Raw genomic sequence first — 14,265 nt, forward strand, 5'->3', positions numbered from 1 at the left:
GTATCTTGAAAGAAGACAATGCATGTAACAGACAGAACTTGACAGAGTGTCCCAGAACTTCAACAACCAATGCACCTGGGTGGATGTGGATAGTCCATGACGAAAACATCAATATGTGACAAGGTCGTAGTGAGAATGTGTTGTCATTATATGTGTGTTTATCCATACATTTCATGATATAGGTGTGATACAGATTCTCTGATTCCCCTGAAGCTGCTGATTGACAATATTTTGCACAATATTCAATATCTTTAAACATGGTCACAATAGGTATTCATTGTTACATTAGAACTGTACTCAGGTCAGGGTGGAAAAGCCTCTGAAGCAGAATTTTACATCAAATAGGCAGCACATTGTTTAACTTGCTCCTGAAACCTGGCACCTCTTAGTCTAGTCATCTGTTGGGCTGGATTGGACCCTTTGCGGGCTGGTTCTGGCCCACGGGCCGCATGTTTGACACCCCTGGTCTACAGGCAAGCACAACATTCAACATGTATGAGGAATGAATACATATTGACTTCAGTTTAAATGGAGCAGTTCTTTCAAGGAAATTCCTCTGAATGTCACTAGTTCCCTTTATAACCCAAAGGAACTGAAAAACTAAAATGAGAACTGAATCTCTATTTGGCCAGTTTGTATCCCACATTTTGTAAGTTCCTCGCAAATAAAATTTTAAGAAATTAATTTGGAATTAATAGGAAATAAAAGTCATAAAATAAAGCTTTGCAGGAAAATGTAGCTTGAGCTTGAGGGATGCCTCAGCAGTCAGTTGTGATAAAATAAAGACATCTGCCTTTGTTCCACTATTCCTCAGCCCTACCACACTGCACACTGAGGCAACATCCTTTATTGACTCATACCTAAATCAATCTCGTTTACCCTCGGCCATTGATCTCCCTTTACTGCTTAAATACCGCTACAGTGCCAGAAGTCTGAGGCACTTCCAAAGTGCCTGGTTCGACCTCAACTGATCTGTTTGATAGCAGTTATAAAGAGGGGGGACGCCACGGGGTCTGCGTCTCAGCGAGAGATCCTCTCTTTGTGAGAGTGGAGTCTTTGAAGCCCGCCTTCCTTCCTGAGGAGGTTGGTTTGTTCTTCTGTACCTGTTCTCCCAGAACCTTCCAGAGGCTTGCCTCTGCCGGTTACAGAGACAGGCGAAGGCAGATGAAAGCCTGGCAAATTGTGTGCAAAATCCCTGCTCTGGTCTGATCGCTCGTGTTTGCGGAGGATTCTGAAGCAGCAATAACACCCGGCGCGTCTTTTTCCTCGCCTTTGGTTTTTGTAATTCCCACAACGGTGAGCAGCACCGTTTAACCCTCTTCAGAGAGCCAGGGCGCAGTTGAAAGAATACCTTTTTTGTCTGAGCATACAGAACATGCATACAGTGCCTATTGACTCAGGAGGGGGGCTGGGATGGGGTGGGGGGCTTGGGAGCCACAGACGAGGCTTTGTAGCGCTTTGCTGCTGTGCTGTGCTTGTCTGGTGCCGAAGCCTTTAAAAGGCAAATGCACCGCAGGCGTTCCCCCGGGTATAGTAGCAAGCATTGTAGCTGTCGCTGTCTTCCTCTTCCCACCCTCCTCCTCTTCTACCACCTCTCCTCCCCTCCCCTCGTTCACATGCATAAATAGATCAGGGAATACATAAATCAAAATAAAGATGACAGCAGGAGCGATTTAGAGACGGAAGAATCGGCAATAAAACTCCATCAAAGTGTCGTTTGAGAGCAGCGGTGCAGGCCCGGGGGCTGCTGCGCACCAATCAGAGGAGGCACAAAGCCAATCCCAGGTAGGCTGGCAGCGGGGAGGCCTGTTGTCATGACAACCCACCACACAGCCTACGCATGTACACAGGGATAGCAGGAAGGGTTTTATGTAGGAGGGAAGGGGAGCATTTTGGATAAGTGGAGGTTGCTCATACACACAGAATAAAACTGCCCATCACCCCCAACAAAGAAGCACACCCACCCCCCAGGGCTGTCAATCAGGTTGGATATTCTGTTGCGTGCCGTGGCGTAAGCAGCCATGATCATCCTGTAAAGTGGACTGAAAACTCATCCTCACCTTGATTATGCGATGGGCGTCAGGGCCTCGTCCAAGCGCCTTCCACCTGCACATCTTCACCATACTAGTTCAGTACTGGCTGCATCTGTTATCTGTTCCTTTCTTGTGTTATTGAAAGCTGATCCATATCTATAGATCATTTTAGGGCCACCGTCAAAACGACGTGAGTTTGTTAGCTGGAGGCAAAACACGACTTGCCACCACAGGGCTGTAGGCTACATAGGAGTCTTAAAATGTTGTTTTGTTGTGTTACTGGGAGCCAGAATAGAAGGAGTCATGGCTCAAAACTTATATTTTATGACATACCAGCTGCCACTGGCCGTCAACAAAAACGAAGACAGCTATGGTTAAATGTGATAATACTAAAGGACTGGACGGAGGTGATCATCAGAAATGCTTCATATCATGTTAGGTAAAAAGTATTTCCTGTTGTAGGGATGAATAACATTATGTGTATTAAGGTTTATCATGTCCACCTAATCAGACACTGGGGAGGTATTAAGAGGAATAATGGATTTCTCGGTAATGCTACCTTTTTAGCGCATTAGCTAACGTTAGCTTTGATAGCAAAACAAACTGGAGGAAACTGTTCAAGTGTCGTCTTCCTTGTAAGATTGGCATTGTAATCAACCACAAAGCTTCCTGTCAAATCATCCATCCACTGAGTGAGAGCATACAGGTCGGCCAGTCTGGTCCCACTGGTCAGTGTTTACTTCTTCGAGTAACACTCGTGGTCCTGTAGAGTGAGTGACCTGACATGGTGCGTTTGTAAATTCAGTCTGACGCTGTGCAGTAAAAGGAGAACCCTGTTGGTCAAAACGGAGAGCTCTATTTCTATATGAACTAACGAACGGTTAAGTTAATCACACAGTCACTCCGCCTGGCGCTCTGCTACTCCGTTTCGTCAAACAGAATGTCTAGAGTTTGTTCTGCCACTCCAGTGCGGTGCTCTGGATAACTGAATGGTACATTTAGACAGCACCTCTGAGTTTCCGAACAGTCCAGTTGGTGCTAGAGCGCGCTCCACCACTCAGAATGAATATTTCTCAGTGCACCACTTACATCATTCACCTCCATTGTCTAAAACAAGCCAACAGAACTTGCTAGGTAGTGCTAGCTAATGTCTGTGGAGAATTGCTTTGCCTCCAGCTAAGCCCCGCCCACCAAAAAACATCATACTGTTTACTAACAGTAAAAGGGTGTGTAGTTATAGATATTTACAGTAAATGCTGGTTATATTTAAAAGGCAGTTAACCTTCAGAATCAAGCCCCAGTGACTGAGTCAGCAATCTTTAAGTGCTTTACTGTTTCTTCAGATCTTTTATGCAAATATGCATTAGGTGTTTGTTTGGAAACATTCTCATACCTTCAGGGTTTCAGCAGCAACAAGAACAGTTTGATGGAATTTAACAGAGAAAAACAGACAGTTTGCATCAGCTGTGAAATCATCACCTCATATATACCCAATGGAGTGTAATATGTAAATGTCACAATACTTGTTACACTGCTTTATTGCCAGGTTATCGCTGGAAAATCCTGTGCGAAAATATCACAGCGCTAATATCTTAAAAACAATGATGTCACCACTTCTTTAAAAAAAAAGTATTTGGTGTATTACTGTTAATAAGCAGGATAATTGCAGCATGATTTTAGATTGTTAAAACTTTACTTTAATGTGCTGCAATTAAAGATAATTTCAAATAAGGATAATTGCACATGAGGCCATTGCTTGTCCTCATTCAATTTCAGAAGGGATAAAAACAACTCCTGGGACTTCTGAAGGTAACTGATCACAGCGAATGAGATACTGACAAGTTGCTTTTTGCAAAACTCACAACACATTAGGATGCTGATAATAGGCTATCAACTTTTACATTTGGAAAGAGGGTCTGTGTATGGAGTGCACCGAATAATGATAGTTTTTGGCAGCAACATGAGAGCAGACAAACTGATTCTGGGTCATTACAGGATTTCTGTCTGCTCTTTCTTTGAATAAATATTTCAAGTGATAGTTTCTAAACTGGGTGACGTGCTGACACTGTCGACATGCAGCAAGTAGGTCCTAAGTTTAAATGTACACTCTTGTCTTTTCTGAATGGAATATGGAGGGATTCCTGGGTTCTGTGATAAACTGTCCCTCATACCCTTTTTCCACCCAAATTATGTGTACGCGTGTCACATTCGACTTAACGAATATGCCGGGAAAAGGGTTAGTAAACATTAGAAAGCAGCATGGGGTGGTTACTTCTTTAGAATTTGTTGGTGAGAGGACAAAGCATTGTAGAAGTCACTGATGGTCGTGCTGGAAAAGGGGCGAAAATTAATGTGTCACCAAGTGTCACTAACTTTGATATAATACCTTAAAAGTATTGATATTTGATACCATTTTTGATGTCATAGGAAAAATTAGATTTTTCTTGGTTAGTAGCAGAGAAAAGCAGAGTGACTGTATGAAACATTAACAATAACAGACAGCGAGAATTAGGACATTAACGACTTTGATTTCTTTCAGGTCGACTTATCTGTCAATAAAGTCGAAGTCGAGTCGACAAGTCATTTGATGATGTCATCACATTGACACGGCGGAGGTCCGCGCGGACGTCCGCAAGCCCTGTGCGCGCAAAGCTCAGATTTTACGACCGCGCAAACCCCGCTCCGCGCACCAGTGATTGCTCGGCATGTATATTTCACATCGCGGGGATTTTTCATGGACATTTTTACAGGAAACTACAACGCGGAAGTGCGCTCGACTATGAAAGCCCAAATGACTGCGGACATTCCTCGCGGAGTCTGCTCCGCTTATAGTAAGCCCGAGTATGTTCACTTAGTCAAGGATAAAGTATCAGCGTAAGCCAATCAGAGGCAGCGATTGCATTCTGTACATGAGCGCAGAGAGAGAGAGAGAGAGAGAGAGAGAGAGAGAGAGAGAGAGAGAGAGAGAGAGAGAGAGAATTGATATTGTGTATCGATACTGTGGAAATGAGTACTGAAACTGTTTCAAATTAGGGCTTGGTTAAAATAATCGATTCATCAGATTCAAATTGATCTTCATTTGAATGACCCGATATCGATTCATAAAATCCAAGATCGGTCTTGTAATATGCGTTTTTCCCACAGATGTGTGAAGCTTTAACTCTGTTAATCTCACCGGTAGTAAACGGGCCAACGGCGCAAAATTATTAATGACCGTCGTACTGAGAAGCTCCGACGTTGCCGGTTCTTTTATCTGTAATGGTTAGTTTACTTTATTTTTACTTTATTATCATGCTGCAGCAGCCTCTCCTCCTGCCATCTGTGAGTCAGGGCGGCTGCACCACTTTTACGCACACACAGAGACACACACGAACACTGAGTAGAGATGCCGTGGTGGAGAGACAGAGACTGTGAGTCACTGTGTTACTGTGAGTGCAATAAAACCTCCATGAGGAAAAAGCCAATACTTTGTCAATACAGCTGATCAGTGATATTTAATCTGCTCTGTCCACAGTCCGTCATCCACCGCCACTAATATCATTTGTTACATAATATTTGCCACGTATCTTAAAACTTACCGGTGGTCATGTGACCTGCAGGCAGCGAGTCTCCTCAGCAGCAGAGAGGACAGGAGCACTGACACTGACTGATGTCTGTGTTCTTTATTCTTTCTAAACTTCACTCAGTATTGTGATGTCAGGAATATGATTTGTTATATTGACATTTTAGATCTGTCTCCAGTGAGATATTGAGTTTATATTGTGACTTTGCTGTTTTAATATTACTGTCGCTGCTCTAGAAACAACATTTAGTCATAAAATATTCAGTTTTAATCCTGCTCTGAATTTATTTTTCCTTTTAAAATAATTCCTCGTAAAATGTACAGTATTAGTTCTCTGAGAATCTCCTTCACATACTAGCAAAAATTGCTATTGTAACTGAGAAATCAAATCATTTCAGGAAATCAGTGGTGACACCCAGCCCTATTTCAAATTTTCAAGATCAATATGTATCTAAAAACAGATATGTTTGATAACACTATCCACCAGTGTCACGTTCCCATCACTGCTCATCAGAGCTGGAGCTGGTAAATACCCATGACTACTGCAGAGTCATTTGTCCCAGGAACAAATACCGATTGTAACCTTTCCCACGATAGACAAAAGCCAGATGTTATTGTGTGTTGGTGGGATTTTGTTGCCCAGTGAGAAAGGGGTTTTTATGTGTTTGTGTTGTGTTTGCCCACAACATGCCCCCAGTACATGCTGAAAATGGGCTTCAGTCCCTCTGGGGGGATAGAAAATAGATGGATTAATTATTTCAGTCTGCACTTAAGAACAAAAAGGACGAAATAAATACCGATAGATCTAAAACATAAGCACAAGCATGAACTTTTAAATACTAAATAAGATACCTGATTGTATGTTTCAGTTTTATAATGTCCATCATGAACACTGTGCCAAAACTGAGGTTAACTCCAGCTAACACTGCAGCTGTTGTGGTAATTATAGAAGAACCACAATACAGTGTGTATGCGTGAGCTGACATTATTGGCCCCGTGTAACACAGTGTTCAGTCTGCCAGTTAAGACTAACAGCGATGAAGATTCAGCCAGCGCTCGCTGTAATCGAGCTGTCATTCCTGCAGACAGCTGAGAAGAACATCCCAGCATAAATATACACACACCATCAAACAGGTTTCAGACTTATCTTAAATCTGAAACTATCCACCGTGTGCCTGCGCATATCTTTATTTGATCTGAGTCTTATCCTGTCCTCACATCGGATGATGCCTTCCGAGACTGGCACGTTGTAACTGGCTGCTTCAGTCAAAAGGCATCGAGGGGGATTTTTTTTTTCCCCTCTGTCTTTTTCATTTGGCGATCAGGGTGACTTGTTGACGCGTCCTCCTTTGTCCTGTCGCCTCGTGTGACATCAGCGCTGACATGATTACAGCTAATGGCTGTCGCAGGGACTGGGTCGCAGGAAACGCTCCCAACACTATATTTAGACTTTTTACTTCACTGCCTCCTCTCTGATTTAGAAAGCAGACATTTTGACTCGACACCATCTCGAGTTCAGTTTGACCTCCTCCTGTCAATCGATACCCCGTCGAGCTCGGTGAAAACGCTGCCACCGTGACTTGTAAAGGTGAGGATGAAGGCGGCGGTAATGATGATGATGGAGGCGGTGATGGTGATAAAGATGTTAATGGTAGCCGAGATGATGACAATGGAGGTGGTGCTGATGATGATGAAGGTGGGCGGCTGTGATGGGGGTTGAAGTGATGATGAAAGTGATGACAGCGTCGTTGGTGATGATGATGAAGGGGGTAGAAGTCACCTGGTGTCAGCACTTTAGACTGAAGACTGTCTAGCTGACTAACAAGGTCTGACACTCCTCTCCCTCTCTCCCCAGTTTGAAGCTCGAGTGTGACAAGTTGGCCAGTGAGAAGTCAGAGATGCAGCGCCATTATATCATGGTGAGTGAAGCTGTGTGTGTGTCATGCACCAGACATGATGATTTGTGTATCCTTATGCCGTTTTTGCCTCAGTGTGTTCGACCAATGAAACATCTGATTTCTACATAAAGCTCTTGATGTTTGTTCTTGTGTTTTTACTGTCTCTGCTAATTAATACTCCATCTTAACTTCCACCCTCCCCACTCGTCCTCCACCTTCCCCTCTGCAGCACAATTGTTCTCTGATGTCTCTTTTCTCGCTGCTCATTTTAAAATTTCTCTCTTAAAAGGTAATTCTGGTTTATTACAACTTGGATCTTATTTTAATGGCCTTGGCCATCTGTTTCATGTACTCACAAAAATTGCACACAATAATAAAATCGCTGAGATCTTGGAATGCGGCAATGCTGTTAAACACAAGTCAGACTGAGGGGGATGAAAAAAGAGCTGTCAGATAAGCATACATGTTTTAAACAATCTAAACTATGGCGGTATGATATACGTGTCAGCATCAACATTGAGATGTGCGCATGTGCAATAGTTGCATCGCAGGGCGTGTAATGTCGCATCAGGAAAAGGCAAATTAACTCAAACACGTCATGCTACAACACAGGAAAACAAGCATGGTTCTCATTTTCAGCGACTAATGTTACCAGCCAAACCCCAGTTTATGTGTGTATGTGATATAGTCTGGCAGCATTGAGAAGTGAGACTCTCCTGGTGTGTGTGTGTGTCTGTGTGTGTGTGTGTGTGTGTGTGTGTATTTGTTGAACAGTACCGTTAACGGGCCAGCAAGTGCAACAGACACAGTGAAGCACATGCTCAGCCGAAGCTACAGTGATCAGCAAGAGTGTCTCGATAAGCTCAGGTTCCAGCTTTACGACTGCAAAAGGGCCGTGTTTTGTGTGTGGTGCACAGAGGAAATAAAGCATCTGTTAAATGCAACATTATTTCAACATCTCCCGACCAATCCTCACTAGAGGTGTAAATTAGGGGTGTGCCATATCATCTCGTTCACGATAATATCGGTATAATTCTTAACTGGTAAAATCACATGAAAAATTCATATTGTGATATGGCAACAACAAGCATGGCTGAAAGCACAATTATTAGCGACTCCGCAGTGGCTCCAAAAAGAGGAGCAGATTCAGTAGTGTGGAGTAAACTGTGGCATCCTGAATGTTTTATGAACAGCCCCGGACTTCTCAGACTCTTTTGGCAAGTTATTGCTCAGAGGGAACTCAGTCAGTGGCTCCTCTGGCAGCAGCACAGCGTCTCTCCCTCTCCTCTCTCACTTTGCGCACACAGGAGTCGGTGTCATCAAGTGATAAAACCTCTGGTAATGTAAACCTACGTGACGCTCCCAGCTCTACAAAAAAACTACATACATGTTAATATACGATAGTTACTGTAGCATAACAACCTGTCACAGGTTACAGCGTGATGATTAGATGAGAAATGGCAGAGCATAAAGGTCCAGGTGGGAAAATAAACAACTCAATCATTTAGGATTTTGCTAAAAAAAGGAAATCACCTGTTGATTTATATATATAGATCCCAGGGTATATTTTTTTGTATTTAGGAGCTGTTTAAATGTGTAATTTGTGGTAGGTCCAATTTTGATGTACTAATAATATTGTATACAGAATCTGAATCTCACTCTGAGTTACTGTTGTTAAAGGCGTAACCGGAAGACGATGATGTGGGTCGAGGATTAGACTGTTGATCATTAAATCGATATATAGATCCAGATCGATGGATTTTTCACTCCTATTCCATACTGTAAAAGCTAGTTACCAGCTACAGGCCAGGCTAAAGCTATTAAAGTTAGCCTAAAGAAACCAGAGGTCTCCCAACTCCATCAGCACAAGGGAGCCACCTTATTTTAGGGTCAGCAACATGTGTTATTAATATGACATGTTAGATCTGTGACTTCAGCCTGGATTAATGGAAGAGTATTACTGTATATGAATACAATGTTGTCATAGAGAGTCAACCAGTGCATCAAACGAACTGATTTCACCCTCCTCCCCCCTCCAAATAGTCGTCAGAGATGTCATTTTTCATCTTTTATTATTATTATTATTATTATTATTTGTATTGTCTGTGCAGATGCACTCCCCTGCAGAATCACACCAGAAGAATAATTACATTCAAATAGAGCTAGTCGAGTCTTTTGGTGAATAACGCTGTATTTCTTTATGCCAAAATAAATATCACAGGAAAATTTTCTTTTGCAGTTTTCGATGTAGTGCAGCCCTAATCCAAAGGATTAACCAATAAGGGTTAGAATCTCACTATTAGATTACGAGTCTGTCACAGCTCTCAGTTCAAACTGATTATCGGTTCAATCAGTAGGAATGTGAGGACTCTTGCTTCAGTTCACCGTGTGCCAAAGTATTCACTCATGTTTTCATTTCACTGAATTGCAATATAAAACATAACTGGCAGCCGAACAAACTGACCTTGTCACTGTCTGACCGAACAGACAAAGCAGAGAAAAGTATGTGGGAGTGTATGTGAATTATAAAATGAAAGAGCAATTTACTGACAACCACCTCCGCTGCCTGGAATGTCTCACTTCTTTTGTAAAAAACAGAAGTTTATCAACGTATTATGGAGTGAGAGTGCTTCACTGTGCCATTATAACTCCAACAGTGCAGAACATGCTCTATGTACCAAGGAAACCCATCATCATCTTCAGCCCTGAATGGGGCCACGTCTCGAAATGGAACAGCCTATGGACTGGCTTATTTTCTTTGCTTGATCAGAGCTGAACAAAGGTTTTGTTAAGTGGTGCAGGTTGCAATGTGTCTCGCTAACTTGTTTGCCAGTAATGCTCCACTTTACTAACAATAGCTCACCGTCATCCTTTGAAACTAGTTATTACATATTTAAAGCTAAATCAGTTGCCTTTATTGAAGATGAGCGCTGGTCATTCTAGTTCGTGTGTAAACTGAGACTGTGGCCTCACAACACAGGTACGCAGAAACTGTCCACCCTAAATGTCCTAAACTGACATTTGCTTACGTTCAAGTGGCACAGCTCTCTCTTTATCTCATTGTGAGATAAAGGAAGTCAAGTGGCGTTACCACAGAGCCACATAGTCTGCAGCAAGAAGAGGTAGAGGGGATGGATGGACCAACAAAATGTGGGACTCTGCCACCTTTTCTTGTTACATCAATATAGCAAAGACAAACTATAAAGTAATACTCATATTAGAATCCATTTTTGAAAAATGTGAATTGATTCTGAATTGTAGAAGATGAGAATAACAGTCCTTATGTGAATCAACACTCGTGTTGCCTTGTTACCTCCGCCAAGGAGGTTATGTTTTCAGTTCAGTTTGTTGGTTTGGTTGTTTGTCAGCTGGATTATGGAAAAACTTCTAGCCCTGTCTTCATGAAACTTGCTGGAAAGGTGTAGCATGGGCCAAAGATGAACCCATTAAATTCAGGGTCGATCAAAATCAAGGGGCGGATATACAATTTATTTTTCACTGCTGGCAGCCTTGTGAGACCGGGTATTTTGCCTTTGTGGAGGTCTGTGTTCTCCGAGTGCCCTTTTAGTCCAGCTGTTTTTAGTCAAGTTTGATATTGAACGATACTGGTATTTCTAACATTGATGCAGTACCTTGAAAAATATCGATATTCAGACATTGTGGACATGCCATTTAGAATTATTATGAAAAGATAAATATAACAAGGCTGTAAGATTACGACGATGAATCTCCTTTTCTCGAATAGTAGCAGAGAACGGCAGAATGTCTGAATGAACATTAACAATAATTCAAACTATTTTATATCAGTGAAAATAATATTCTTGCGGTAGTGCCCACATTCAGAAGCCTAAAAAAAAAAATCGTGCCTCAAAAGAGTGTGTGCGACCAGAGTGAATTAAGGCGGATTTATACTTGTGCGTCAGCTCTATGCAGAGCCTATGACATAGCCTACGCACGTGGCCTTCGCCATTGTGAGCATTTTTACTTGTATGGTGGTGTGTCTGTGTCACTCTGCATTACACCTCCAAAACACTAGTGATGGGGCTTCTGTGAAGTGCTGTAAAATTAAGTTGATTTAAAACACACATTAACATTAGCACACATGGCTTATTAGAGACAATTTCAAACACAAGTACATGAATTGCTTCAAAATAACTTGCAGGATTCACAGACAAAAAACATGTCTTTATCTGGACACGTTTTCCCCACAAATACAATATGCTAATGTTATTAGCAAAAGCCTATGGCATTTTACCTTGTATAAATTAGCCTAGTGATTAGCGGAGATTTCCTCTGCTCATATAAAGCCTGGATAAATCACACACAAGACTTAAAATGCTATTCTGTGGAGGCTTTGTTGTCTTCACATTTTATTTTTTCTTATCTGTGAAATTAAAGTAAATAAAAGCTTTGTTTCCACTGAGGGAAATGGTTTCAGCTTACGGAAATAGACAGGAAGTGTGCGTCGCCGCAACGTGTCGTTATATTTCTGGGCAGGTGCATGTCAGGCAGAGCCTAAGCCTTAGGTACAGCGTCAATTTGACTCAGAAGTATAAATCCTGCTTGAGACGAGTGACGAGGAGACAGCATTGTGAGTAAGTGAGGGGAGGTGAGGCTCCTGACAGTGTGTGTCAACTCGCTGTTGGAGAGAAGAGAATGAGACAGTAGTATTGACACTGCAAAAAGTGAATATTGAATCTGTTTCAAATTTTCAGAATTGATGTTTCGATAAATCTACATTCTTGACACCACTAGGTGAAGTTGCTGCTCTGAGATCTCAACAGTTCACTTGGTTAGAACAGTGGCATCGTAATCAACGTTAGCCAAACCTGCAAATATAAGACTGTAGTTGTAAGAAATTGGAGTTGTCCTTTATTATTCACCTCCTTTTTGTTTCTGGATGATCTGTATGTGTGCTCTCTCCTCTCTCTCCCCAACCCCCTTCATTTCCTCTCCTTCCCCATCCCTCTCCACACATACACATTCACACACAAACACGCTCACACAGATGTGCTCGCCCGCTCTCTGCTCCACCTCAGGGCTAATCTCATTGTTGCTTGCCGTGGCTGTGTTGCTGTCTGATGTTTTGCCTCTAATTGATCCTCTGACTGGCTTTAATCTCATCTAATCTGTGCCGCCGCACTGCTCTCTCCACCATCAGCCAACCAGCAGGCACACACATATGCATACACTCACATACCCACCACCTCTCTGTGTGTTTCAGGCAGGCATGAGTGCATACAGTCTCCCCCACACACACAAACACACTCAGGCATTGTCGGCTTGATAGCAGGCATACACACACGTAAACACACGTAAACACACACATAAGGACTGGACAGCTCAATCATGTAATTAAAAAAAAAAGAAAAGTAACGATGACCCAATTTTTTTTGTCTCTACATTTACACTGATGTTCATAATTAATGTATTTTCTTTAGCATTTAGTTTGTTTAATTGCTGTAAATTATCCAGATCAAGGTAATGGTTGAATTGAACGTTTACTTGCTTTGCCAAAACCCAGCTTCCTCAAGTTTACATGATTTCTTTGATGGTTGGGTAAATGTCCGGCAGGATGTGTGTTCGCCTGCAGGCTGATATTATCTGTAAGGAAAGGAAAATGAAGGGTTTTCATCATGGTTTGGTATTTGTACTGTTTGCAGTGCACTGCAAAGTGTGTTTTGTTTTTTCTGTGACTGCTAAATGTAGTATGTCTTTCTGCTATTTAAGAGCTCTGCCTTGTTTCCAGTTCACTTTGTGACCTAATGTGTGCACGTGCCAAATCAAACCGCTGAGAGAAACCAGACAAAGCCGTATACATGCAAAGAGTAATTGAAAGGTTGTTTGAAAGTTCAGCTCTATCAATCTTTTCTGTTCTGTGGAGGATTTAACCCCTTAAATGTTGTAACAGCGCCTCACCATGCATGCATAATAAGCTCTAGCCTTTTCAGTTATCTTCAGAAAACAAGTGAGCTGTGCTACATGAATAGTCGTGGTACAGAACCATCTGAGGACTAATGTTAAGAAACCTTTTGGGTTCAAAACCACAGATATCAAAAATTATAGATTAAAATGATGCTGTTTTCTGCCTTTGAAAAATGAAACATTTGCAGTATGGTTACCACAACAATAAATCTGAAGTCACCTGTTAGAAGCTGTACACATGGCGTTTTTTTGGGGGGGGGTTTTTGTGTCCTCAAATGAGTTGTTTTCAATGTAGACTAGCGGCAGGTGCACCCAAACGCAGGAGCGACGCCGTTGCAGCACGCACGGGTTCCTGAGCTCCTATTTTACGTACAGGATTCTACTTTTGGAACGCAGCAGCGCACACCGCATGTCATGTGACGAGAAACAACCAATCACAGCCAACAGACAACTCTCCCGTCATCCGTAAATAACAGTCTGTGGTAAACATGGAGAAGTTGATCATTTTAGTGCAAAGGTTTACATCTGTTCCACAGAAAATAGGCCATCACAAAAACAGCACCTGGAAGACGATCAGCTCTGCACTCAGGATTTTAGGTAAACAGGCTACGATATGTGCTTGTTAAGGTTGCTTAGCAACCTCAGATGTAACCTGCTGCTGTGCTCTTGCAACCTGGCACAGAGAAGGCACAAGAGTAGCACCCAGCGCCTGACCTAGTGATTTCCATGCCGTTAAAAATGTGGCATGTGTATGGCCCCTGAGGTTGTCACTCAGTGAAGCAGCAGAAGAGACACACGATGAATGAAAAATTTGCACTTAGGACATTTACACTGCGTTTGTTCAAAC

General features: G+C 42.3%; 1 protein-coding gene across 2 annotated transcripts in view; it reads left to right on the top strand.

Annotated features, from left to right (window-relative positions):
• Positions 1–14,265, top strand: part of tle5 (TLE family member 5, transcriptional modulator) — a 59,441-nt gene that overhangs the window by 25,281 nt on the left and 19,895 nt on the right. For both annotated transcript variants that reach the window (XM_050054719.1, XM_050054718.1), the window contains exon 3: positions 7,451–7,514. In XM_050054719.1, the coding sequence (XP_049910676.1) occupies positions 7,451–7,514 (64 nt within the window). The remainder of the gene's footprint in view (positions 1–7,450; positions 7,515–14,265) is intronic.

This window comes from Epinephelus moara, chromosome 10, assembly GCF_006386435.1.
Source record: "Epinephelus moara isolate mb chromosome 10, YSFRI_EMoa_1.0, whole genome shotgun sequence".
Taxonomy (NCBI): Eukaryota; Metazoa; Chordata; class Actinopteri; order Perciformes; family Serranidae; genus Epinephelus; species Epinephelus moara.